The 27,500-nt window shown below is 41.2% G+C and overlaps 1 protein-coding gene across 7 annotated transcripts in view; it reads right to left on the reverse strand.

Moving 5' to 3' along the window:
* rbfox3a (RNA binding fox-1 homolog 3a) overlaps positions 1 to 27,500 on the reverse strand; it is an 836,552-nt gene that overhangs the window by 198,535 nt on the left and 610,517 nt on the right. For 5 of the 7 annotated variants that reach the window (XM_079660085.1, XM_079660084.1, XM_079660083.1 and 2 more), the window contains exon 5: positions 26,611 to 26,732. The exons of 1 other annotated variant lie outside the window; for it this stretch is intronic. In XM_079660085.1, the coding sequence (XP_079516211.1) occupies positions 26,611 to 26,732 (122 nt within the window). Of the gene's footprint in view, positions 1 to 2,705; positions 6,765 to 26,610; positions 26,733 to 27,500 lie in introns of those variants that run through there. One more of the 7 variants, XM_079660088.1, reaches the window with a different exon arrangement.

Here is a 27,500-nt window from a genome sequence, read left to right on the forward strand (position 1 = left end):
CCGCCTGCTAATCCTAGAAAAAGCTTTGTACATCTTTAAAGCTAGGTTATCTGAACAACGTTTCAGCAGCTTGACCCTGTGATAGTTGCTTGCTCACAATTAGAACTCTTAAAGCAATTTAAGCATAATGAACCAGCGACTCAGAATACGAAACAACACACCTCGGGGTAAGAGAGTTTTGCATAATGTTGTGAGTTTAAAGTTCTGAAACTAAGAAAAAAGCTTGAAAGCAACTGAAGGTTAGTATTGAATTACAATGCAAAGCTAGTGCTGGATCAATAAACCAAAGTCTTAAGGCTTGCTGTTAAACAACACACACACTAGCGAGGCTCAGAAATGAGAACTGCGCACTGATAGCTTGATGGGTGTCCCTGCACTCCAGGTAGCCAGAAAGACCATGCTAACAACCATATATAAGTACAGTAGGCTTCACAGGGAAAGGTCAGTACATGTTGTATCGCTGCGTTTCCAGATTTACACTGCACATCAATAAAACACTATTTTACACACAGCTGAACCACCTTATAAACCTAATTGCCATGACAAGTAATGCTGAAAGACACACTCTCATTCACACAATGTGATAGATCTGCTAATCTACATGTGTAACTCTCATACGGGGATATAGTTCAAGCCTGCCTGAATTGTAACTCTGATGATTCATATCTTTACAGTTTCAAAAAGTCTCAAGTCATTTTTTTTACCTACAGGCTAAATCAGAATGAAATAAATGAATAAATACAGAGGGATTTAAATATCTTGATTCATCATCTGGCACTATCATCGCATGTAAAAAGAAAATGAAAAACCCTTTTAACTTACAAAAAAAGCCTCAAGGAGCAAAGTCCAGAAAATATTATTTCGCCATAGGTTTGTGGTGCAAGGAAGCACCGTAAAGGCTGAACTGTTGGTGCTTACATGGAAGTACATATACACTGCTCACTTCAGAAGACCTTGTGACACATTTCATCGGACCAATGTGGTACTTTGGATACCTAAGTCTGACATAGAGTGACATATTTAAAAAATAGTAAACAAATCCGACATAAAAACAGATTAAAAAGGGGTTTCCAATTAATCACTGTTATCATCACCAGACATCTTTCTGCGACATCTAATTAAAAAAAAATTTTTGTTGGACATTACGATATTGGTGAGCTGACTTTATTTGTGTTGGGTGACACTTACACAAGCCTGTTTTCTAAATGAATATTGTGTTTGATACATTAAACAGACTGGACTTGTGTTTTGATTGAAGAGAAACAGGAGGGAAAGTCTTGTCTGACGCCTGCACTGGAGGCTTTTCTTCAGACTCTGTATTACAGCATCATATCAATGCCAACGAGAAACAGCTGTGAGATTTGCCTTAATAATGATGTCAGTGTAAGAGGTGCAGGCATGAATTTGATATTGGTTGTTCACAATGAAGCAACGCAAAAATAGCAAAAAGGGATGAGATATAAGGATATAAAGGTTTGGGATACTTCATACCCCAAGCCTTATCCCAAATCTTCTAAGCAACATTTGAAATGAGATACACAAACAAACACATGTAGTCACTATAGATGTGGTATTAGCTCATTTGCCCCAATGAAAAGGAGGTGTTTTAGATCCCCTTTACCGCTTCGTTCTTATCCCTCAAGAATAAAAAGTCTCAATGTATCATCTCATATGTTAATCTCTAAAGAAGCTTAAGATAAACAAGACATGCACCTTTTTCTCACATTATACTTTATGATGAAACGTTATTCGAAAAAATGTCATAACTTAAAATAAATATTTCCATCTCACTGATCATCTTAGACATGGACAATACATGGACTGCATTTATATAATGCTTTTATAGTGTTTTGGCTGCTCAAAGCACTTGAATTCAGCATTTGAATGTGTTGTATAAGTACATTTTATATTGAACATTTCAGTTATGTTGTTGTAAAGCTACATGCCCAGTATGTGGTGTGCAGCAACGCTTCGTCTTTCTTTGGATGTTCCAACAAGTTAAACTGCAGGATTCACGTGTGGTGAACTCGAATGGTGCTACATAAACAATAACTTAATTCCTTAAAAAAATGTGTTTGGAAGTTCCACATTCATAGCTAAAGCAACATTTACACACACGAGGTTTCCTTGAGTGTGACCACTGCAACGCCACAACAGCATCACACACAGTATTAACACTGAGACTGCCTTTACTGACAATGACATGAATTAAGCTCTCAAGAACACACTTCTCCCAACCTGTAGAATAGCTGTAATCCTTTGGGGAAAAGAGTCCCCAGGGAAGAGTTCCTGACACTTCGAAAATCAACCCTTTCTCCTGAAAAACACTTCCCTGTGTTTAAGTGATTTTACTGTTCCAAACAGAAGTACCATCTGCACTGTCGCCTGGAGTAAAATCCCCGACTCAAACATCACGCTCTCGCTTACAGCAGAGAGGGAAAGTATTACTGTACCAGGGGTGTACTTCATCAATGCCAATAAAAATGCTGGATCATTAGTAAAGGGCCTACTCAGAGGGAAATGATAAAAACCTTTACGCCTTGTCACTCTCATGCAGGCGGTAGATCAAAGAAATCTTTTGCAACGCATTTTCTGGAACCAGAAGATAAAAAGCCGATAGTATCAACAAGCGCTGTGATCACATTCTGCATGTCTTTACGCCTCTGCTTCGTGCAAGTCCTTTACAGAAGGGCCGCAGTACTCACCCAGAAATACATCATCATCTCGGCTGAGAGGGGATGGGAAACCTGGGGGTGGAAGTCGGGGATGTGCAGGGACACCGGACAGGCCAGCGCTCTTCCTCTTGTTCCTGTTTCTGACTGTCCTGTTCTGCACTTCTTGATCTTCTTCTTCAGTCACTTGACTTTCTTTTTCTTTTGCCAGCACTGCTCAGTGTTATCTGACGGCAGGCTAATTGCCCCTTCGTTTGTGGTTTGTAGCTGAATCCTTTTTAATGTGCGCCTTTGCCCCTGAAGACAGTCCTCTCCCGCTGACTCTTCTGAAGTGCGTCCGGAAGAGTCCCCACTCTCACGCTGCGTCTCCTCCCCCGGAACCTTTGGAAAAGTCTTCTTCTGATTGTTCGCAGAAGGGGAAAAGAAAGGAGGCAACAAGGAGAGAAAGTGTTGCGATGCGTTCGTACTGTACCTCCCCTCCTTTAGAGTTCTTGAGTTCTTCTTCTCCTTCAACTTGCAACCTTTTCCTGTCCGCTCAGCTCTTCCTTCTTGCCTTGCTGTAAACTATCCCGCTCACTGACTACATTAAAAGCCTGTCTTCTTTTAGTCAGAGCGCACTCCCTTCCTTGGCTTATCTTTTTGATCCAGGTAGCACCAGTCCAGCAGAGGAGACAGACTTTCTTCCACAACGTTCCTGGGCGAAGAGCGCTGGGTGTAGGAAAAAGCTGGAGATCCCTACAAGGTACAGTAGCACAGAGGCTTTCACCCGGTGAAACAAGTGCAGAGGGGAAGGAGTGAAGGGGGGGAGAGAGAAGGGGAGCGATGTAGAGAGAGAAGGGAGGGAGGGAAAGGCACGCCGGTGTTGCAGACACACGCTGGGTAGTGCAGGACGACGACAGGCTGCGTAAAAGTTATGAGGAAGCCGACGGAGGAGCCGGAACAAGGGATACAGGAGGAGAAGAAAAAAGGAGCAGCTTGGCGTGTTATGGTAAAGAGCCAATGATAGCAGCCGGTTTCTTTAAGTTGCACTGGGAGAGTCGGGAAGGAGGAGGAGGATTGGCGGTTTGGTGGTGGTGGTGGTGGTGGTGGGTAAGGGGTGAGAAAGCCATCAAACAAAAATACAATTTACTTATGTAACCTAAGAAGAGAGTGGGGAGAGGAGCTGCATCTCTTCTTGTTGTTCTTTTGTTCCCTCCGTAATTTTTGGTTCTCTGCAGAAAGAGGGAGGGCTGGTGTTAATGTGTAAGTGTGTGTGTGTTTGCTGGGTTAGCTGAGCCGGTTTGGCCCACCGTAGTGCGGAGGAAATATTTTAGGCTGTGTGGACATGTGTGTGCAAGCAAGTGTGTCTAGCATGTTGCACTTTTTTGGTTTGCCACTGATACGTTTTGTTAACTGCGCTTTTGCATCTGCATCATCGTACATACAGTATCTCAGGTGTGTGTGTGTGTGTGTGTGTGTGTGTGTGTGTGTGTGTGTGTGTGTGTGTGTGTGTGTGTGTGTGTGTGTGTGTGTGTGTGTGTGTGTGTGTGTGTGTGTGTGTGTGTGTGTGTGTGTGTGTGTGTGTGTGTGTGTGTGTGAGTGTGTTTGCTTGGACGACGGCGGCAGAAGGAGAGAGAAAGAGGTGGGTGAGGGTTGGATGTTGTAGCCTGCCTCAGCACATTCCCTCTCACACACACATACACACACAGACACACACACCACCAGTGCAGTCAATACACTACTGAGGCATGTTAACCCCTTCACTGCTTGAAATACTGCACTGCACACACTGGGAACTATGGAGTTACTGGGCGATAAGTAACAAAAGATGATCCATGTCGTGAGGAAAAATCATGAGCTTCGTTGCTAATTAAATAACATTTGATAATCTACTAGCAGCATACGAAAGAAGCAATTTTCTTTCAACCGTATTGCAATAACTTCAGCAAAGAAAACAATTTCAATCAACTGGAAACACAGAATTTGGATACCAATCGGCCATTGGCTCAATCTTTAAACAGATCATGCAAACCTTGAAGACAATATAATCCCTTTTTATAAAACCTGCACTCCACTTCTGCAGAGCTGATTCTTCTTTACACCAGACAATAATGACACTCAACACAATATACTTACGACTTATACTTAATAATCTGTTGAATTAAACTACAAGTTTCTCCTTCACGCCAAGTTCAAAACATGAATTTGTGCAAATGAAAACTGTTTTTTATTGGCATAAAGACACAATTCTCTCTGGTTAAAAACCATGGCAATGGTGCTAACGTCATAAAGTGTATGTCTGTAATGGGGAAGTCGTTTTTTTTCCTTTTTGGAAAGATGTAGAGTTAAGCATATTCAAATGACACATTCGACAAATCCCATGTGCAAAGCTGAATCTACACTGAATATCTCTCCTTCTGTTTGCAATAAAACTCCATTTTTGAACCAAAAACTACATCCCCATGTTCCTTCATTTACATAAAAACACAAATGACTGTATTTTGACTCAGTTCTACAAACACTGTCCTACTGACACAAATAAATACCAAAGAAATGAGAAGGGCTGCTATCGTCATTTGGAACATTTCCTACCAGGCTGTGAAAAGATTTCTCAACTTGTGGCTATAGGCCCTTTTTGCAATTACCATTATTCTTCAGAAAAAGTCTAGCAGGCTGATTCTGACGGATGATTTATGCACATCTACTTCAAATGTAGAAGAACTTATTTTAAGAACTGCATGGAGGGAATACATTCCAAATTAAAGTTGCATCAAACACTTTCAGTATGGTGGAGGTTTTTTTCAGTTGAATCCAGTTTTGGGGAAGGTAATATATATCATTTCATCATTAATAAAACATGATCACATTAATTTTAAAGCATTGGTATAATTATTCTACTCAAACAAGACCAACGCCTCACTGCTGCGTACATTTATACATGTTATGCTAATTGGGCTGGATTTAAAGGGGGATCTGCTGAATTGATTTAAAGCACCAAATCTGGTCGCTTTGAAACACAAACCACACCTTCTTCATGATTGGACGGAGCAAAATGTATGGCGAACGTCTTAAGTTTGACATTTATCGATGCAAAAAAATAATGAGCTAATCCATAGTTAAAATAGATTATGAATATCAACTCATCTGCAGCCATTTGTGCTGAAATTGGTTTTTAAGGCTTGAAATGAGGCCATTTACATACATGTATGCATGCCTGGTGTGCAACCTCAGCGCTCACTCTCCTTCACCCCCCCCCCCTCCGAGACGACCGCGAAGCTCGGAGACGGGATTTATTTCCCTAGCAACTACCATTCAAAAGAGAACATTTTCCTATCAAAACTAGGCGTCATGCTATTTCAGGTCTGGGTCATGAATAAGTTAGTCCAAACTCTGCATGTGAGTGAGCTAATGCAAAAAACAGACTGGGGGTGGGCGGTTGTTGTCAGGGTCTAGAACAGGGGTGGGGAACCTTTTTCCTCTCAAGGGCCATTTAAATTTTTTCAACATCCTCCGAGGGCCGTACAAATTATTGACCTCTTCTTAAAAATACTAAAATCACAGCCCGTTCATTTCGCCTTTCTTTCATGCTGTGCAAAGAAAAAGCAACCTCTGAATCCAGATATCTTATGTATGCATGCACGTGCACGGTTGTGACATGACATGATTTTTTTTTAAATATTGAAGTTAAAAGCATCAATCTGGTGCACTTTGAGAGCAAAATGAAGAGATATATATGAAACAGAACAGTAAGCAGATTTTATTTTTCTTTATGGACATTTTACAAATCACTCCTCTTTCAAACTGTATTCTTGTTTATTAAAAACAACTTTTTTTTACTGTAATATAGTATTTTATACCTGTTTACTTTATTCTCTTATTTTTTTTATAACTATAGCCTAATGATCATATAAAGATGTGCCTTGACTTCACTGGTTGGAGAAAAAGCTTCTTATATTCGTTAGCATAGCTAGCTAACCAGATGCTAATAACAACAAAGTTATTGACTGTATGATCAGTATGACAGATGAACAGATCGCCACTGGGCTTACAACTAAAGACACAGCCACGCAAAAACTGCGGCATGTGGACAGCTCCTTATGCGTACTGCAAAAAGTGGCGGAGCGGCGTTCTGGTGCGCTCCATCAGAACTGCACCCCTGTCAGACGAGAAATATACCACGTGATGACACGTTAGGCTCGTGTTGTGTTCAAGGACCCTGACCTTGGCTAGGAAAAACAGGAACTTGCTTGTTTAATTATTTTGCGGTCTAGATTTCTTTAATTTTTTTATTTTTTGCGTGTGTTTATAAATTACCTCGAGGGCCGTACCAAATGGTCTCACGGTCCGTATCCGGCCCAGAGGCCGGAGGTTCCCCACCCCTGGTCTAGGAGAAGAGGAGCAACAACATCAGGTCAGTCAACATATGTGGAGGGTGAACTAAATATACACAGGGTAAACTGTTGCATTTTGTATGACATGCTCATGCTTAATCCAAAGCTATACTTGCATACTCTTTCAATACATGCCTACGGGAGCAAACTGCCACAGCAGCCCTGTCTCTATCCTTTAGGTGAAATCTCTCCTTGATTGGTGCATCCCATCATATTCAGTGGGCTCCAAGGTACATTTTCAGGAACTAACCCAAAAGCTCTTTTTTTGCTGTGAATTAATGACTTATATAACTCATGTATAAAACATTGGTAAATGATTTATTAAGCATTAACTTATAAAGCTTTCATAAAGAGGGTTTTGTTAGAAAGCTGGGCTTCTTTTTTCACAAAACACGACGAGTCATGCCCTGATCATACTTACATGATTTTTTTTCATCGTAATGTTTACCTTTGTGTTGGTTTGAAACACTGCCCAGAGCCCGAGTGGTGCTGCGTCATTGCGTCATCGTTTAAGTCATGACGTAACTGTTTACGTGCCTGCTTCATAAAGCCAAAACGTGCGTAAACCCCTCACATCGACCGTTACACGGTATTGTTAACCCACGTTAACCAGTGGAGAAATAACCGGAAATGCCAAGCAAATGCTACCCCGACGTAATGATTTATTTTTTAATAGTCACACTGGATTACGCCGATTTTCTTGTTTCCCCAGCTGGTCGACACCTCTTTTAGCAGAAACAAAGGCTACATTAATGTATTAAATCGATATTAATCCACGCGTGTGGATCATAGGTGTGGATGTGGAATTGACGGACGTGATGTTGTGCGATTGCTTCGGTTCATGTTAATTTACAAACTCTTCAAATACAACCTTAGTTATATTTAAAAATATGTTAGAAGGCCTCACAAAATACTTTAATGCAAATAAAATAATACAATTCAATAACGTTCTTCAACCACTAGGTGTACCTTTCTATCAGCTCTGCACCGTTATGGTGTAAATACAGCCTATTTACCAATTGGATCAAATATAAAAGTCAGCCAAATTAGTGTTGATACTGTGAGGAGACGTATTGTGTGAAAAGAAATGTAAGATGTTGTTTAATTGCTGATATATTTATGATCCACGCCACGTTTTCAGTTTTGGTGGCAGTTCTTCCTGTTTGTCTAGAAGTATTCTCAGCAGGGCTCTATAGACAAGTTTACGCGCCAAACCACGGGTAGCGCCATAACCCTACACAAATGCACTTCATTTCCGCCGGAAGTCTTTTGCACAGCGTCTGTCGGTGTAAACCGGTGTAAACAGTCAGACGGGCACTGGTGTAAACACAGCGATTTCGATGCTAACAGTGATGCTAGCTTGGGAACACGATTCTACTTCTTTGACTGGAGATGGCGTTACTCTCCCCCACCCGAATTCAGTGCAAAACTGGGAGGATAACATGACGACGTGGCCCAGCATAACGTACAGCAAAATTTGCTCCTACTTCGTTCAATCCATGGCAATAGATGGAAAAGCAATGGACAGTCTGAAGGCATATCATAAGGCTGCGCACATTCTACTTTGCCCACATGCTCCCGAAAATTGTTGACGATTTTGTTGAGGGAAGGTTACAGTTCTGCAGTAAATATCTCAGCATTTTAAAACCAAAATAAACTGCCTTATTTAGGTCATGCCCACAGGAGCCAACAGTTGTCTGTTGTTTACATAATGCACAATTTACATGATCTCTTTATGCTGTGCAATATATCATATGTGCCTGTACTGTTTGAGTGAAAATAAAGTTTGATGTAATTTAATTTCATTATTGCACTGTTATTGCATTATTGCATTTCATGTTCCTTAGAGTGCTACAATTTCTTTTAACACAGTTCATCATTCATATTAAGCTCATACTGTACATAAATAACACTGAATTAATTAATTGTTGAGAGGAAACTAAAGAAATGGCTTCAACAAGAAAGATCACATGTTTAATCCTAACAGGTATTACAAATTAAAATATAAAAGCAGCCCACACAATTACATCACTATGAAAATATTCATATATAATATTAAAAAATACAATGCATGCAGTATTTGTTGTGTTTATCTGTATTTAATGAACAACATGGCTGGGTGCTGGGTGCTGGTTTGTGGTCGTAGCACTCTCTATCTAACCACTCGTTCAGGTGCTTTCTCGAGTGATTGCAACCAACTACCGCACACGTAGTTCCCGAACCACTTTTCTTCATGTTGTAATTGTTATATCCTCTTTGTCTCTGCGATATCAGTGCTTTGTCGGCACAACGGAGCTAGCTAGCAAAACAAACCCAGTCCGCCAAAACGGAAGTGCATTGCATCGAAGGGAGGAGTTCAGGATGTAGAGCGGAAACAGCTCAATAACTTGTGTATAAATAGAGAACTACGGCAGATATGCCAGCCGAACCGTGTATTACAATGCCGTTATATGATGACTTTCAAACAGAAAAGCAAGTACACTCAGAATAAAGTATTATTTTATTTTTAAAAAACGTTTTCAGATTTCACATCACATAAACACCAAATCCCAGCATGCATTGCGGCTAAACCATCCAATCGTCGAGCTGAGGATCTTGCCTACGTCAGTTTCCGGTTTCGTTTATCACCGATGTATTTTGTTATACACACATTCCTTCACATTTACATTTGAATTTGTATTAAAGTATTTCGTGAGGCCTTCTAACATGTTTTTAAATATAACTACGGTTGTAGTTGAAGAGTTTGTAAATTAACATGAACCGAAGCTGTTGCCTGGCAACTGAATCGAACAACGTCACGTCCGTTAATTCCACACCCACACGCATGGATTAACATCGATTTAATACATTAATGTGGCCTTTGTTTCTGAGGTGTGGACCAGCTGGGGAAACAAGAAAATCTGCGTAATCGAGTGTGACTATTAACAAATAAATCATTATTATTAGGGCTGTCAAGTTAACGCGTTAATAACGCGATTAACGCATGTGTATTTTTTGTCCTCGGCCGCCACGTAGTTTCAGAGCACAACAAGTTTAAAATACCATCTACAAGCTGATGCTGACAGCCCCGCTCCTGCCGTCCGCTTGCGGCAGACCACACTTCCACGCTCACCGGCAGGCACCGACTGGCCATCGGGAGGACCAGGAGGGTGTGTGTATGTGTGGTGCGAGCGAGCGAGAGAGAGACCTTACGTGTATTGTTGTTGTTAGCATCTGGTGCTAGCTAGCTGCGCTAACGGATATAAGGAGCTGTTTAAATTAAAACAGAGGAGCGACATTTCGCCGACAACTGCGCCGAGCACTTGACTTTATGCAGGTTGCCAGACAGTGGGACATTGTACGAAAAGTGAGCACACTCAGCACGGATAGTGCAACATGATTGCAGCGTCCAGGCAGCTCCCGTTCTAGCATATGCCTTGAGTTGCACATAGCTCCAATAATCACACACACCCACCCACACACAGAACGCACGCACGCGCGCGCACGCACACACACACACACACACACACACACACACACACACACACACACACACACACACACACACACACACACACACACACACACACACACACACACACACACACACACACACACACACACACACACACACACACACACACACACACACACACACACACACACACACACACACACACACACACACACACTTGGTATTATTGTATTGTATGAGAGAGGTTAAAGCATATTTGTCCACTCATATGTTGATAAGAGTATTAAAAACTTAAAAAATATTCCTCTAAGGTACATTTAGAACAGATAAAAAATGTGCGATTAATTTGTGATTAATCGCGATTAACTATGGACAATCATGCGATTAATCGCAATTTAATATTTTAATCGTCTGACAGCCCTAATTATTATATTAATATTGACAATAACAACCGACCGTCGGGGTAGCATTTGTTTGGCATTTCCGTTTATTTCTCCACTGGTTAACATGGGTTAACAATACTGTGTAACTTTCACGTTTGAAGGGACGAAATCGTGACATCTTCTCGTCTCCCAGCATGGTAAATCGTCACATGTTCACGTCTTGCCGTGATATCGGGTTGTGTCCAGCACAGGGAGATATAGGTGCTGCTGAAATCCAGCTGTATGTGACCTTTGTGCACCACTTTCATTAGTTTCTCTTTGGCCCAAAGTAGTTGTGACCAGGAAACTGTCGAGGGAGGTCAGGGTTTTGTAGCCCGTTTTCTTTTGGGTGCGAGGGGACCCGGAGTCTGACAATCAACATCTGCATCCACAGGTACTGCCACGTTGTTGTCCCGGCAGAACTGTTTCACTGATCCCCACATATTGCTCCACGTATCTGCTTGTCTCTGAGATTTGAAGTGCGCCTTCGGGTTGTCGGTAAGCTCCGCAGCTTCGGAGAGTGTGCAGCTGGAGGACTTTAGGGCCTTGTGCGTAACATGAATCACGCACAGTCAGGGGCGGACTGGGACTAAAATTCAGCCCTGGAAACTGACCCAGTCCGGCCACATGAAATGTCAAATGTTAGAAATCCGCTGTTTGTTATTTAAAGTTTTACGTCCGATTCGCTCCTTTTTTCCTTTCTATACACAGCTCAGCACAGTTTGGGCATTGGCCTGTCATCAGATTTCATTTTTAGTTGCTGCTGCCTGTAGCGGAAGTTTAGTAAAAATTATTTTTGATGAAATACTCCAAATCTCCACCCTCCATAATTGCACTTGCTTCAGTTGCTTGCTACTTTTTAAGGGTGGTGACAGTTACAGTACGAACTGAAGTTGATGCAATTTGAATGGATTGTGAGGCATGACGTGAGCCTCATCTGATTCGTCAATCCCTCAATTTATTTTCACCAAGGGAAGCCAATTTTGGCTAGCCTCCTCTCGCAACAGAGAGTGCAATCTACTGTTTCACCATAACATCTCGAGGAGCGCTGTTTCACTCTTTGTAAAATACTCAATGAGAATGGGGGAGAGATGGGCCGGCAGAATAATTACCGAAACTAAACAAAGTGTTTTTATTTATTTATAAAAATTATAACTACAATCCAAAAAAAACAGGGGAAGCCTGGCTTCCCTTGGCCTCCAGGAGAAAACGCCACTGAGTTAAAGGGATAATTCTCACCCACCTCTTGCTCTTGCCCTGCACTTGTATGTGCCAGTTGAGCTGGTTCTTCCAGCAGCTCAACTCTGTCCCTCATCACGCAGGAGGCTGGCTGTATATCTGAACTCGCGCCCTCATCATTCTCTTCATCATCTTGCACTTGTTCTAATCTGCTGCTGATAGTGCTTGTAGCAGCGCTGCTGCCAAAAAGGTCTGTCAATTTGCGACATTTATATGCTTCACCTGCGAGTGACTTCACCTTTTTTTTTTTTTGCCTTCTCGGCCCCACCTATTTCTTTTCGTTTTCTTTGATTTTTATCCATGTTTTTTCATTTTCCCTGTCTGTCGTGGCGCCTAATCCCTTCTCTTCGTGTGGCCGGTCTTTTTTCTTCTTTGTGTGATTATTTGATAGAAAAGAACCACACAACTGCATTAGCGGCCGCTGTCGTCCTCTGTCGGCCGTCAGCGCAACTTAAATTATGACATTAAACCATTTTTAAAATATTTTTAAAGGGCCAGCCCGGCCGGCCGTCAACGGCCCTTGACGACCGGCCGTTCGGGGGTTCTCCAGATTCTACAGATGGCCAGTCCGCCCCTGCACGCAGTATGTCTTCAAATACAATAACACATCTAATGAAAGACATTCTGGTCATGTGGGCATAAAGGCCTCTGGCCTCCACAGACCACTTGTCTCCCTCGTCACTCATTTCTCCCAGGCACCCTGTAATTGCAGAGTAATGAGTTTTAACGGAATTCACAGATCGCCACTTGTACGCCTTGTATCTTGTCTCAATTGGCTGTATTATTTCAGTTTGTTTCAGATTCAGTGATTTCTGCATTTCAATGAATCGATGATAGTTTGACGGCTCTGCAAATATAGAGTACAGTTTGTCAATGACGTTCAGGAATGTTTTCACGCTGCGGTTGACAGCACAACACTCCACAAGCACCATATTTAGTTTATGTGCCAAGCAGTGCACGTACGCTGCGTATGGTGCGCTGCTGCACACCTGAAACGTGACCAGACATGACGGAGGCACCATCGTAACACTGGGCAACAATTGGGATATGTTTCAGTCCACACATCTCAAGTCCTTTGTTTATTGCTTCCACAATCCCCCGTAAAATCCGCCTATGGTTGTATGTCATGTGTTATATATTGTTATACTTTGTGAAGTCATGTCGGTATGAGCAAGTTGTTGTGCATCACATTGTCACTTTATATTTGTGAAATGTATGTAAGAAGTTTGGATTTGTATTGTCACAGTGAATATTCATTTTTTGACCCGACAAAGTAACGGGAACAAATAAAATACATTTTAAAAGTGCACATTTGTCAAAGAAGATGGCCAACAACTCCATAGTCTATCTCAAGTGAGTATTTCATTCTAAACAATGGCAATCCCTTTGAATAGAGAGAGGATATAATTACAATTTATGAACTGGGAATTCCTGATTGATGATTTTTGGAATGCAGCTTTGCGCACAGTAAACTGTCCTGGATGAGTCCCCTCAGTCTGCTTACAGTCTGGGTTTCAGTGCTGTCAGCAGCCCTTTTCCTACCTTCAGAGAGCGGCTCTGCCAGCTCCACCTGATCTCCACCCTCCTGCCGGAGTCCCGCTCATTGACTCGCTGTCTGCTGCCAGACACCAAGAGCAATCTCTCACCTGGAAAAACTCAGCAGGCTCTTTGGCTCCACTAGTGTTTACTCTCCCCTCTCCAGCAGGGAGAAGGCAGGTTCATTGTGCATCTATGTGAGTGTGGGTTGTATCTTAATACCAGGAGTCTTTTTGGTGTGTTAGCGGGCACATATTGGAAAGCCCCGTGTCTTTCTTTCCTGGAAAGATCTGGGAACAATAATGACTGCTCTATGGGATAGAGGAAAAGAAAAAGGAGGGAAGCAGTAAAGTGTTTATTCAAGGCACCAATTAAAGGTCCCATGTCATGCTTTTCCGGTTATTATGAAGGTTTTTATGCATGTAAACGGTCTGCAGAGTCAAAAACCCTCAAGTACACCCTGTAGGGAGTAACACAGAAAATACCTGTCTATGCTGCCCCAGAACGCCTCGTTGGAGATTTCTCCTTTCCATTGTTTTCTTTCTGGGTACAGTGACGTGCCCATACCCAAATTAACCCATTGGTCCAAATGGACCAATCCGTGGAGCTCCTCACACACACACTCTCTCAGCGGCTAAACTGTGGCGCGCTTACACTGTACACTGGGGGTGGGGGTGCTAGTGGAGCTAGCACCCCCCCTTCCTGTGTCCATTCGCAATGTCTCGCTGTCTCACAGATCCCACGCAGCAAGCAGGAAATTAACCCAGCTCACACTGCCGCACAACGTCCCGCCAACACGGCACCCAGACAACACGTAGCATTCTCATCTGTTTGTCATTACTGGTGTCATTTTCTGGTTCACCTAATCACTGATGTTCCGCTGTAACGGTGGTGGACTCATCAGAACAGAGTGGGCGAGCTGACCAATCAGAGCACAGTTGGCTCATAGGGAGGGGGGGGGGGGGGGGGGCAGGAGCTCCAACAAGCCGTTTAGGACAGAGAGTGAATACACATACTATACAGAGATGCTGTATGAGAAACCAATGTGAGTTTGGAACATTGAACAATGTAAATCTATTCTAGTAGACCACAACAATGGAATTATGATCAGTAGAAATGGCCAAGACATGGGACCTTTAAATAAAGAAGGACTCCATGCAACAAAGAAGAATTAAGACCTCTATAGGCTGTTTGACAGTTGGTCCTGGTGTTCTGGACGTCACTATGAGACACATCTACAGACAGCAGACTCAAAGAGTAAGTTACCAATCAGAATACGGAATAAAATTATGACAATTACACTGGCTGGCATTAACATGTTCAGCACTCAGAGATACATATCTATCGATGCAACCCTGCCTCCTAAAAATGATACTAAGCATCATTTTTAATAAAGGTAAAGAAAGAAAAACACAGGGCAATTTGTGATCTCTGTGGTCTGGTTTTTCTTCAAATCTAAATTTGGTTTAAAATGAGTTATTGTGCTTTCCATTGAAATACAACTAGTACACAGAAATGCTGGACAAATTGCTGTTTTATTAAAGAACTAACCCTAATTTGAAAATAGCAGTTTATTGGTGTCGTGATTATTTGGCTGCCATACCCCAGAATGTAGTCAGAAGTATGTTTTCTTGGGTTTTACTATGCGTCTCCTAAAAGAACAAGGAGGAAAGAATTGAAGTGTTGGTTCAAGGCACAAGAAGAAATGAAAACCATGAAACAAAGATGACCTGAGGCCCCTGTAAAGCGTAAGTTTGAGAGCTGGTCCATAAAAACCTAACATTTGGGAGGCAGGTCCAAAGTCCAAGTGACCTAAAATGACGACGAATACACTGGCTGACTTAAACATGTTCTCACACAGGTATGTCGACTTGGTGTATACCGTATGTATCAATCTAACCATTTCTCTTAACAGTTGATCTATCATAAGCCCCAATTTTTTTAATGAAATGAGAATAGGGAAACAAACAGGGCTCTCTATGATTAAATCAATAGTCTGAATATTGAATCAGATTTTCCGAAGTTTTTCTTTTCTATCCTATGTTCGGTTTATATTAGTTATTGTGCTTTTAGTAAAAATGGAAATACTCTCAATTGCTGTTCTATTACAGCACTAACTCTACTTTTAAGAATTGCGAAAGGTATAGCTTTATTTTAGGCAAAAATAAAGGCCAAAGAGGAGGTAGCAGAACTTTGTCAGACTTATTATTGTAGGCCATTGTTAAAGGAAACACCATATATAACAAAGGGCAGTCTTTATGTAAACTCAGAGACGAGATAAGCCTTATTGCCGACAGCTGACTGGAATAAGAGAAACTTCTGCTATCTTCTTCTATCTTAATAGAGTCTGGAGCCCATTGCATCACATTGAACATTGCTTTTATCACACACAGTACTGAGAAGTTCATATTTATGATGAGTCAACATTGCCGCCCTCAAAAATTGAATTGGTATAATGATGCATGATTTGTTTCGGTGTTTCATATTCGGATGATCAAATCAGAGTCTAACAACTTAAAATCACAGAATATGAGATGAACATCTGTCCTTTAGACACACACATCATTTTCTGATCCCTATGAGAAAATAGGAGAATCATAATTATAATATTTAAATCAATTTGGAAAGTTCTGGCAATAGATGCTGAAAATGTAGTTAGATTTAGGCACGACATCAAATTGGTTAGGGTTGATATAGGTCAGGGCTATTCAATTACACATTCAGTTGGGCCAGATTTTATAACTACAAAATTCAGCTGGGCCAAACATTCAGCGGCCTGTAAAAAGCGGATAGTGATACATTTTAAACCAACACATATTACTGCGATGAAAAACATGCAATTTTTATTCATTGTTCATCTAACAAAGGTAGGTCAAAAAGTGCATAAAAACACAACAAATTAGCATTAATTTAACAGAATCTGAAAAAAAAGTGCACAGTTGTAGCATTACATTTGTTTGTTTTAGAAAGTCAAATATTCAGGTTCTTTTTTTTGAACCACGCACATCACAAAGTGCATTTACTGAATACAATTAGCAGTCTTAATAAATGTCCTCACATGCAAAATAAACAGCTAAAGAGCTCCAATGTAACACAAAGAGGTAGTACTACTATTTTTTCACTTTTCAAGTAATAACAAAAAAATCATACGTTTTGGTCACATTTGACCCAGACACATTACAAAGTGCATTTAAATGAATACAGAAAGAACTGTCAAACACTTCAGTGCACAAACCCATAACAAGGGATACGGGTAACTATATGAATGAATACTACACTACACGTCTACTATATTAAACTAGGTTCTTACTATCACCTCATTTGTGATTTGTCATCGCTGACTTTCTCAATGGGAGAAGGGACTTTTCTTTTTTTTTAACAAGAGCAGTGATTTTTGGCTCATAGGATATCAATGCAATCCTAAAACATTGGTAAAGAGTGCTGTCAGTCAGGGAGCAGCGAGTGCTACTTTTGATTGAGTTCATGTGTGAAAAGCTTGATTCACATGTGTATGTTGATCCAAACATACTGAGCACACAGATCGCTCCTTTCTGAACGTTAGGGAACTGCTGTTTTTTGACATCACTCCAAAACTCGCCCGTTAGTGCGCTGCATGTCAATAAGTTCCAGTGTATATTTCCCCTTGTCGATGCAGGGGACCACTTCCTTTGCTCTGGTTGATACGTCCCCCTCTATTGCAACAGTGATGGGGTCTCTGGCAAAGCCCATCATCACCTCTGTGGGCAGAGCAAGTCCATCCAATCGACCGGCAAAGTTCTCTTTCAACCTCGCAATGAAATCTGTCATCACATCCGTGATTTGTGCCGGAGATGTGATGTGTTTGGGGAGCGTCGGAAAATGCAGAATCCGACCCGTGCTCAAATCGGTCGCGAAAAGGTCCAGCTTGACTTGGATCTGCTCCACAAGATCGATGACCGTTTTGTCTCTGTTTACGCTTCAGAGTTGAGAGAGACATGTTTTAGAGTTGCTATCATAGGACCACCGTTACTAGCACCACTAGATGCACTTTCAAAAAACGTGCTGCACGCGGAGTGTTGCGTTCAAGGTCTGTACTAGTGTAGGAATTTGGTTACGGGAGGCTGGGCCACTCGGGAGTTGGTTCTGGGCTGCATCTGACCCGCGGGCCGCTAGTTGAATAGGCCTGATAGGTTCTTATCATCTTGATGTGGGGTTAGGGTTAATGTTAATCCACGAATAATCTCCTTTGCGGATTGTGTGGCTCTATAACACCATCACCCAACTCTTTGATTATACAGACAACAGGTCCGCTATAGGCTTTGTGGTTTCAGGCATTTGCTAAAACAATTGATGACGTTTTTCTTGGGGAACAGCCACCCATTAGTTTAGAGCTGCAACAGCTTCACCGTTTTTTTTAAACAGTAAAACCATACACTCCAGCACATGCACTTCACATCAGCCAATCGGCTCACTACCCCCTCACTACGAGTAGAACCCAGGTTACCCTCAAATAAAACACGCCAGTATGCTATCCTGGCTCCAAAATGGTGAGTCGACCACCCAAGTTAATTCAGGACAGCAGAAAGTCTAGACATCTTTCACTGCACACTGAAAACTAAACTGTTTCCACTGGACCTTGGCTAATAACAAATTATAAAACATTTCTATGTAGTACTTAAGAAGGTTTGACTTATTTGAAGCCAATGCAATAGCACTTACAATGGTGTGGCTCATTGAAAGCTAATGTTCCTGCAGGATTCTTTCTTTTTGAGCTTGTAGCTACATGGTTGAATGCACTTTTGCACAATTGTAAGTTGCTATAAAATAAAAGCGTCAGCTAAATCTAATGTAATTTGATAAAAAGTAATTTAAATGTTCTCAATCGGCTATCAACATTGCCAACAGCCTGAATGCTACCTCTGATTTGTCTATCTTGATGTCTGTAAAAGGTAAGAAATGTAGCTTGCGCTCATTTAGCTACACCCTAGGGAAATTGTCGAAGCACCTTCAATTTCTCTTTGGTTTTCATTGCATGGGACAGTAGTTGTCTATGCACATTGATATGATGAGCTGGAAAAGAGGGAAGGGATCTGAGCACGCTGCTCCAGGCCTAACTGCGGCCTTGTGTTCCTCTGCATTGCTACACTGACAGATGACCAGCAGATAGTAGAGGAAGTCCTCTGAACATCACACGCTCTGCAAACATGACACGTGCCTTAGCCTGTTAATGGTAAGGATGAAACGTGATGAATATGAAGTGAATGAAAGGTAAGAGCACTACATGTGAATGACCTCTTGTTACATATTCTGCATACACACATTCACATGCTTCATTCACGCTCATTTTAGGGCAGTTGCCTTCATCATCAATTCTGGGTGCACATTAAACTCTGTGGAGCGAGTGCTGAGCAGCTGTCTCTCTGTCTCTGTCTCCACTCTCTCACTGTTCACTTTCAATTAGCTCAATTAACACATTAGTCAAATGTCCTTAGATAAAGAGACAAGTCAGCGCCTTATTAAAAAAGAAAACCACTGACTCCTATTATACATAATACATACTTATATTATATCCAATAACAGACAGGACTTTCATAGAGACTTGGAGGCGGGATGTAGATTTTACATAATAATGTATATTTTGCTATAATTTTTTTAAGGATTTCTCATTCACTGTTGTAAGTTTGGGGTTCTCAAGAAACATTTAAAAGCAGAAATGAATAATATATAAATGCGAATAATAATCAAATTGAAGTCAGGAGAGGCTGAGATGCTGGATCCTACATTTCCCTAAACGCAACTCGAGTTTCTTTCTTAAACCCCACAGACTTCCTCTTGTAAATGTGTAGGCTCTAAGCCCCAGACCACATGATCAAGGTTATATTCTCAGACTTGACAAAGCTTATGCAGAGACACACAGGACTTAATATAACTTTTTTTCGGCAGTGGAAGATGTATTCCAATATTTCACATGAGCAAAAATTGCACAGCAGAAATACTGTGTTGCAAGTCAAATTAAACTACTTGATTGTAGCGGGATATGAGCAACTTTATTCCCTCCAAAGATAACTGAGTAACTTTTCCCTAACCTTCCTGTTTGCAACTCTTAAGGGTTTAGTGTTGAAATTATACTAATTTTTGGCAGCCGCCAACGTACGGTGTCAACAAACGTGGCAAAGGTTCACTTTACTTGTTAAGAAGACCAGACCTAAGTGAAAATGTTGATTTGAACAATTTTGCGCAAGACACAATTTCCAACAGATACTATCAACACCATGCACAATGCTCGCCTTGCAGAAAAACATTCCATCCACCATCAGACAATAGGCTATGTGTTTCTGCTTCAGCTTCCAAACTGCGGTCACATGGTAGACATTCCCTCTGCGTTACAATACCAATACTACAGTATCAGACTCTATAGTTTGCAAGAAAATGTACTTTTTCCCAATACATAATATGTCAAATGCAGTTTTGCAAAAAATAAAAATAAATAAAAGGGTGACAGCAGAATTATTTTATTTTGACCAATCACACGGCAGGAATATGAGCATGTTAGGATAAAGTAGTAAGGCCCTATTTCATGCATACTGTATTTAACAGTACGTACAAAGGGTTTGCGACATTTCCGAGACATCTCTAAGTGGTTGACCAATCACAACAGAGACTGCCAGCTAACTAATCAGACTAGACTGGGCTCTGGTTTCAGACAGAGGGTGAAAAGAGGTGCTGCAGCACAGGCAGTATGAGAAAAAGAAAGAGCTTTTTGAACATTAAAGCATGGAGAAATGTCACAGTAGAGACACTACATACAAATATGAATCTGAAAATTAGCCATCATGTCCCCTCTGAGGTAGTGGTACAAATAATCATCATCATCATCAATGAAAAAACTGACATGTTTGTTAATGAAAATGAAGATGCCAACACTTTACCACCTTCCTCTAGAGTTGTACAATTCCCCCAACTCCATGCAAGCTCTTCTCTGACACATTTCAAATAGTGTGTGTGTGTGTGTGTGTGTGTGTGTGTGTGTGTGTGTGTGTGTGTGTGTGTGTGTGTGTGTGTGTGTGTGTGTGTGTGTGTGTGTGTGTGTGTGTGTGTGTGTGTGTGTGTGTGTGTGTGTGTGTGTGTGTGTGTGTGTGTATGTGCAGTGTTTCCCTATAGGTTTACTGCCTTGGAAGGGTGCTGCTTGGGTACCCCAAAAAATGTTTATCCTCTGGAGCAGAGAGAGGAGCTGTGGATTATTGTTATTTATATTGTACAGTAACAAAGTATTTGTACATAAAAAAGTAATAAAGTACAGTGTTACACTGTACATTATTACTTTAATTCAAACTGTATTCCCTTCTTATCATGTAGCCTACACTTCTTCCTTTCATTGATACATTTAAATAACCTGACTACAGCATATAACATACCTGCTGCAACCCTGTGCTGCTGCTGCTTCTCTCTGCCTCATCCTCTATTGCTGGAGGCAGCTCCACCTCATCTGATCTCTGATATGAGAACAATCGTGTCATGATCATATTGAGCTATTGGTGTGAGTCTAACATTAAACAAGCAGTCTGCTTGTCATACATTGCTGACGATACATTTTAAGTGGCAATTTGTTGAGTCACTGCCGCTAAATGCCGGTAGCATCAAGCTAGCAAATCCTGCATTAGCCTCACATCAACAAGTGACAGAACATCCAATTATCCTGAGCTAATTTACTGAATAAACCAACTCACATCTCCTGTCTTTTTTTTCACCCAACTCATTAGACTATTCTTCTGCTGGCGTTTCATTGTTGTTTTCTGTCAAATTCAATACTGTAATTCAAAACCGCGGTACCTGTTCATCATCTGTGAACTATTTTTAGAATTCGCACGCTACGTTCGTTGTCGCGTTCGCGCGCGTCCACCTGGGCAGGCTGTGTGTGTCCTTCTCCCGTGACGATAACGGCTTGCGGTTAAAAAATAATAATAAACGAATTTGAAACTGGGGACACACACAAACGGGCAGACAGCAGAGCTGTTGTTCTCCTCCTTTCCTCCGCTCTTGTCTCTGATTGTGAGTGTGTGCATTCGTGTGTGTGTGGGGGGGGGGGGGGACAGAGCGGAGGGAGAATGTGAATACGCAAGGCTGTGGACACTGAAACATGCACATTGGATAAATAACGGCGTTTAGTTTATTTTATAAAAGAGCACATGTTCAATGTGAAAAGTGACCGTAGATAGATTAGATAGATTACTTCAGTTGCAATTTGGTGCTATATATATATATTTTCTTTTTTTTTAAAGAAAAAAAAAAAAACACCTTGAATTTCAGGCAGGGCGCGGGGCTCCGTTGGCAAGGCGCAGCGCCCCGCCAAGACAATGGTAGGGGAACACTGAGTATGTGTGTGTGTGTGTGTGTGTGTGTGTGTGTGTGTGTGTGTGTGTGTGTGTGTGTGTGTGTGTGTGTGTGTGTGTGTGTGTGTGTGTGTGTGTGTGTGTGTGTGTGTGTATGTGCATGTATGTGAGTGACATACACACCTAGACTTTTGGGGACCCTAAGCGAGCTTTGGCTTGGGGGCCCCCCTCACTCTAGCGCGTTCTCACTACAACACGGAACCAACTTTTGTCTTATGATGTTAGCATAAGCACACATATTGTATAAATAAGCATTTAAACACCGTGGACCTAACCTCCTCTAGGGGGGTCATCACCTCCTCTAGGGGGATCCGGGGGCAGATTTTTTTTAAATATTGAAGTTAAAAGCATCAATCTGGTGCACTTTGAGAGAAAAATTAAGAGATCTATGGATACATCTCTCAACACCCATATGAAACAGAACTGTAAACAGATTTTTCTTTATGGATATCTTACAAAGCACTTAAAGGTGACCTATCATGCAAAATGCACTTTTGTACGTCTTTTATACATGAATATGTGTCCCCGGTGTTCCAGGGAACTCACCAAGTGTCAGAAAACACAACCCTCTCTATTTTCCTCCATACCCAAATCTCTTAAAAAGGGGCTGCAACGGATCTGATACAGACTGATCCAGATTTGAACACTTCTATGATGTCACAGAAGTGGCGCTACGGCTATTGGGCCAACTCCACCAATCAGGAGGAGACAGCCACGGACATTGCCGTTCGAAAGCGCTGGAGACGCTGTAGTACATATGCCAGGCCAGTATATGGTGCTGTTCTCACAGAATCAGCCCATGCAAAGACAGTGTTAAATTGAACGAAATGAGGAATGGCTAAAATGCATGATCTGTTTGGTATTTTGAAAAATAAAAAGTATAAATATGCCTTATATAGGTATGGTCCGACACTATATTATTCAAATATAGCATGATAGGTCCACTTTAAACTGTATTCTTGTTGAGTCATATAGTATTTCATAACTGTTTTTAATTTATTCTCTGGCTGTCCATCTCATAATGTTCACATAGAAACTAGCTGTCAAAAGGAATATCATTCTGAATAATTATAATTTCTTGCAAAAATCTGTCACAAAAAGAGGTTGCACATTTAAATTCAGGTGTTGTTATGGCAACGTCAGTGGCCAAACAGCCACATTTACCGCTGCAAATACGTTCAAAGATGCTGTTGACATGTAAAGCAGTGGCAACTATGCCACCATTTCAGCTGACTTTTTCACATAACATCCATATATTTCAGTGCTAGGTTGATGTTTAGCTAAGCTAACTGTGAAACACTTTAACTGACAGGACTCCGGATCAACTGTGTACTGTAAGGTAGCTTCTAGTTTCATGTCGAACAGTAAGTCAACATTTCCCAGAGAGCTTTCTTTGAAATCACCAGGTAACGCTAAAAAACATTACATTTAGATTGTATGACAAAGTGTTTATTTAATAGATCTGGCTAGCTAAAGCTACTTGCTAACGGTTTAGCTTACCCCCGCGATTCAAAGTAACGTCAACGTAGCTGTAATTTATGCTTTGCTTACATGTTTGCATAACTTGGAAGTTTACTGACATTTACATACCTTGTTTACCTGGCTCAAGCGGTGGCTCTGGGGTTGTTGTGTGAGCCACCACTTGAGAATTGTCTTATTTTTTAAGAAAATGTTTTCTTATGTCCATCTTCAAAAACTCTGAGTCTGACTGACAGTTTATTTTAAACATTGTCACAGCTCACATGATAGGTACCTGTCAGCCAATAAGACAGATGTTTATTTCCATTCAACTCTCTGGTTGGTCTGGGGTCTTGCCTCTGTTGCATTCACTGAACACGGGAAATTACAAGCCTGCCGTCCTCTCTTGTGTCATGATGAGGTTCAGGTAAAGCACGGTTAATGACAACATGACTTTGAAAGTAGGCAATCTAGGCATATTAACACAATTAATTAAACATACTTATCACGGCGACGGTGTACTGAGAAAAATCTTTTTTTTTTGCTAGGGGGCCCCTTGGTGGCTGCGGGGCTCTAAGCGGCCGCTTATGTCGCTTAATGGGTCGGGCCGGCTCTGCGTGTGTGTATGTGCGTGTGTGTGTGTGTGTGTGCGTATGTGCGTGTGTGTGTATGTGCGTGTGTGTGTGTGCGTGTGTGTGTGTGTGTGTGTGTGTGTGTGTGTGTGTGTGTGTGTGTGTGTGCGTGCGTGTGGGTATGTGCGTGTGTGTGTGTCATACAGCATGCCTGTAAATAAAACATGGCAGATGTAGCTAATCATATTTTTTTGATCAGCTGCTGTATACTCCCTTTAAATATTGTACATTTCCCAGTAGACCATCTTGCTCTTCAAGACTTGACAGCAGTGATTTACTATTTCTAAATCGTGATAAATTACCTGAATTTAGAACATCTCCAAAAAAAAGCTAAGACAACAATTATTTTCCCAAAAACCAAAATCAGCTGTATTTCATCAGAGGCAATAAGCAAGTAGACAAATCTGGTGTGTTTATGTCTCTCAGGCTCATGGGCGAGTGATCAAACTGAACCAGCAAATTATCCTCCGCTGTATCCTGACGGGGAGACAACATCGATATCTATCAAATATAACATTTATCAGCAGTTTAATAAAACAGAGGCACGCAATCAGCAAGTGACATGGAAGAGATTACAGCCTAATTCAAAGTTAATTGAAATACCACTAATATTGCATTAGTTTGTGTTAATGCTAGAGTCCCATCAATTATGCATAGTAGTGCTGGGGGGAAACGATTATTTTGGAAACGATTAATCCGGCGATTATTTCATCGATTAGTCGACTAATCTAACGATTATTTTTCTGTTGTTCGATTTATAAAAAACATAATGTATCTCAAATAAATACCAAAAAACATTACTTCATTCATGACAACTGTGCACCAGCTTACGTGCAGCCCTGGCTTGGACATTGCTTGGCTCCGTTAGTTGACATACATTGATACTATAAGCTGACTACCGTTAGTCTAATGTTATGTTTGACTCGTAAACGACCACAACATGAGTTAGCTCTCTGTGCAGTTTGTTCGTTCCGGGTTAGTAGCGGCTAGATAGCGGTGTTCTGCAGACGTAAACTAGCTACCATTCCATCCAACATTAAATGCCGACAAACGTTAACTAACACACAGCTGGCGCCGCTAGCTAGGTAGCTAACATTAACTACTAACCAACCAAGCAGGAACAAACCGCACGGAGCGCTATAAGATAGTTAGCACTACCGAAGTGCACAGAACTCAAGCTGCACAACACACTAGGGCTGTTCCTATTTATGAATATGCTTTTATTTTGAAGGAGAGGTAGCGCTGTTGACAGGAAGTTGTTGTTGCTATGGAAACAACGTGACGGAGATTATCGGAGAAAAGTAATATCTACATATAAAGACGGAGAAAGTAAACGATAAAGTTTATGGTTAAGTGTTAGCACCCCCCGAACAAGCTCTTACGTTGATATTGGAGATTTCAATAAATTCAATTTGAAAGACCTAGGGCGAGATGTTTTTGTTTGGGGTTTTTTTGCAGGGCTTCGTGCGCAATCCTGTGAGGAGGAGGTGGTAGCTGTTTCAGTCTCCATCGTGTTTAAAGTGCGATTGCGACCTGCTTGTTGTTGTTTTGGGTGACCCACGTGTGTGTGGCGATGCGTCGACGAGGAAATATGTCGTCGACGATATTTCAAAGTCGACGCGTCGAGATTGTCGACGCATTGCTACAGCACTAATGCATAGGGCTGGTCCTGGGGTAAAAACAACAACTGTATAAGCAGACACACAGCCTTGAATGTGAAGGCTTATTTATCTCCAGCAACATGTTTCAACAACCTGAAGAAACATCCATTTCAACTACCAACTACTACACAACCTGGACAATAGAGAGGTGCAGGAATGAGTCCTTAAACCCAGAAATGATTTAGCATCTCACAACTTCAGACTCCCTATCTGGAAGTCCACTGTTTTTTGAACATGTTTTTGTTCATATGCTTTAAATAAGTAATTAATACAAGCTTATAAGATTTGTTCTAAGACATAAAATACTTCAGTAAATACCCCACCTGTAAAAGGTCCGAAGTTTCTTTGTATGTGCTTCTAAATGATGATTGCTAACAAGTGATTAAATGAGACTACTAAACGGCATCATTCTGAACATAAGCCAGATTTAGCTTGGCTTTGATTACATTGAGTCTTGTGACCGTGATGTAGTTCCTTTATAATGTAAGTATCTATATGTTTGTCACAAATCTTAGTTTTTTGCAATATTCCAAAAAACAATATAAAATCCCATTGCTTTTTGTCAAGGGAGCTCATGCGATGCTAACTTCCTGGTCGGCCTACAAACATACATCATCACTGCACCACTCCATTACATTTCCATCAACCACCAACAAAACTGAAACATCTTGAGCGACCACATCACCGATCAACCCATGAGATTCACACAAAGAGTCACAAGGAGTGGAACAAAGCAAAAGCAACCATTCAAGAAATGTAGAAGAACAAAGAATAAAATAGAAAAAGCAGGAACTGACCAGTCTGGTGACGAGGGGAACCCCGAAGTGCCAGAAGTGCTCGTTGAGCAACCCGCTGTAGACCACGTTACCAAACAGAGCAATGGTTCCTGGTTTGCACAGACCACTTCCTGGCTTGGTTTCTGCAAAATAAGATGAGTAGAGAGTCAATTAAAAATATAAAACATTATATTCATTTCAAACAGACACAGGCTACTCTTTCTTTATTCCCAAATACTAACCCTCGATCACTTCCTACCTCACTTCAATCAGACACAACCTTGTCCAGTTCATTTAAAAAAAGATCTAAATAGGACTATATGATGATAAGGATGGTTGTAAAAATACAAGTCAGAATAGCAGTTGGTCAAATTGGCACGTTTAGCCTTTACAGCAGGGGTGTCAAACTAAATTTCATCGCGGGCCACATTAGCACTTTATGGTTGCATTCATTCATGGTTGTAACTTTAAGGCTATATAAAAATACATATATAAATATTTAATATATATAAAATGACGTATTATATTTCATTATTGCCTCTGCATTGGATTATTGTCGGATAGGGTAATAACTTCATAATTAACTACGTCTGAAAGAAGAAGTCTAGGGCAAATAATTGCAAGTCTTTTAAGCGAAAACGTCACAAAATGATTTAAAAAGAAAAGCCAAATTCTTAAGGAAAAAAAAGGAAGTGACAATTTGGAAAAAAGTCAAATTCTGAGAAAAAAGTACAATTTGAGATGCATTGTGGGACATGTAGTTTATGGGCAACGTGCTTCTGTAAATCGGCATGTAACCGTGTAATAAACATATTATATTCTTTGCAAGCTCTTGTGGGGCCACAGAAAATGAAGTCACGGGCCGGATTTGGCCCCCGGGCCTTGAGTTTCACACCCCTGCTTTACAGAGA

This window comes from Notothenia rossii, assembly GCF_949606895.1.
Source record: "Notothenia rossii genome assembly, chromosome: 11".
NCBI lineage: Eukaryota > Metazoa > Chordata > Actinopteri > Perciformes > Nototheniidae > Notothenia > Notothenia rossii.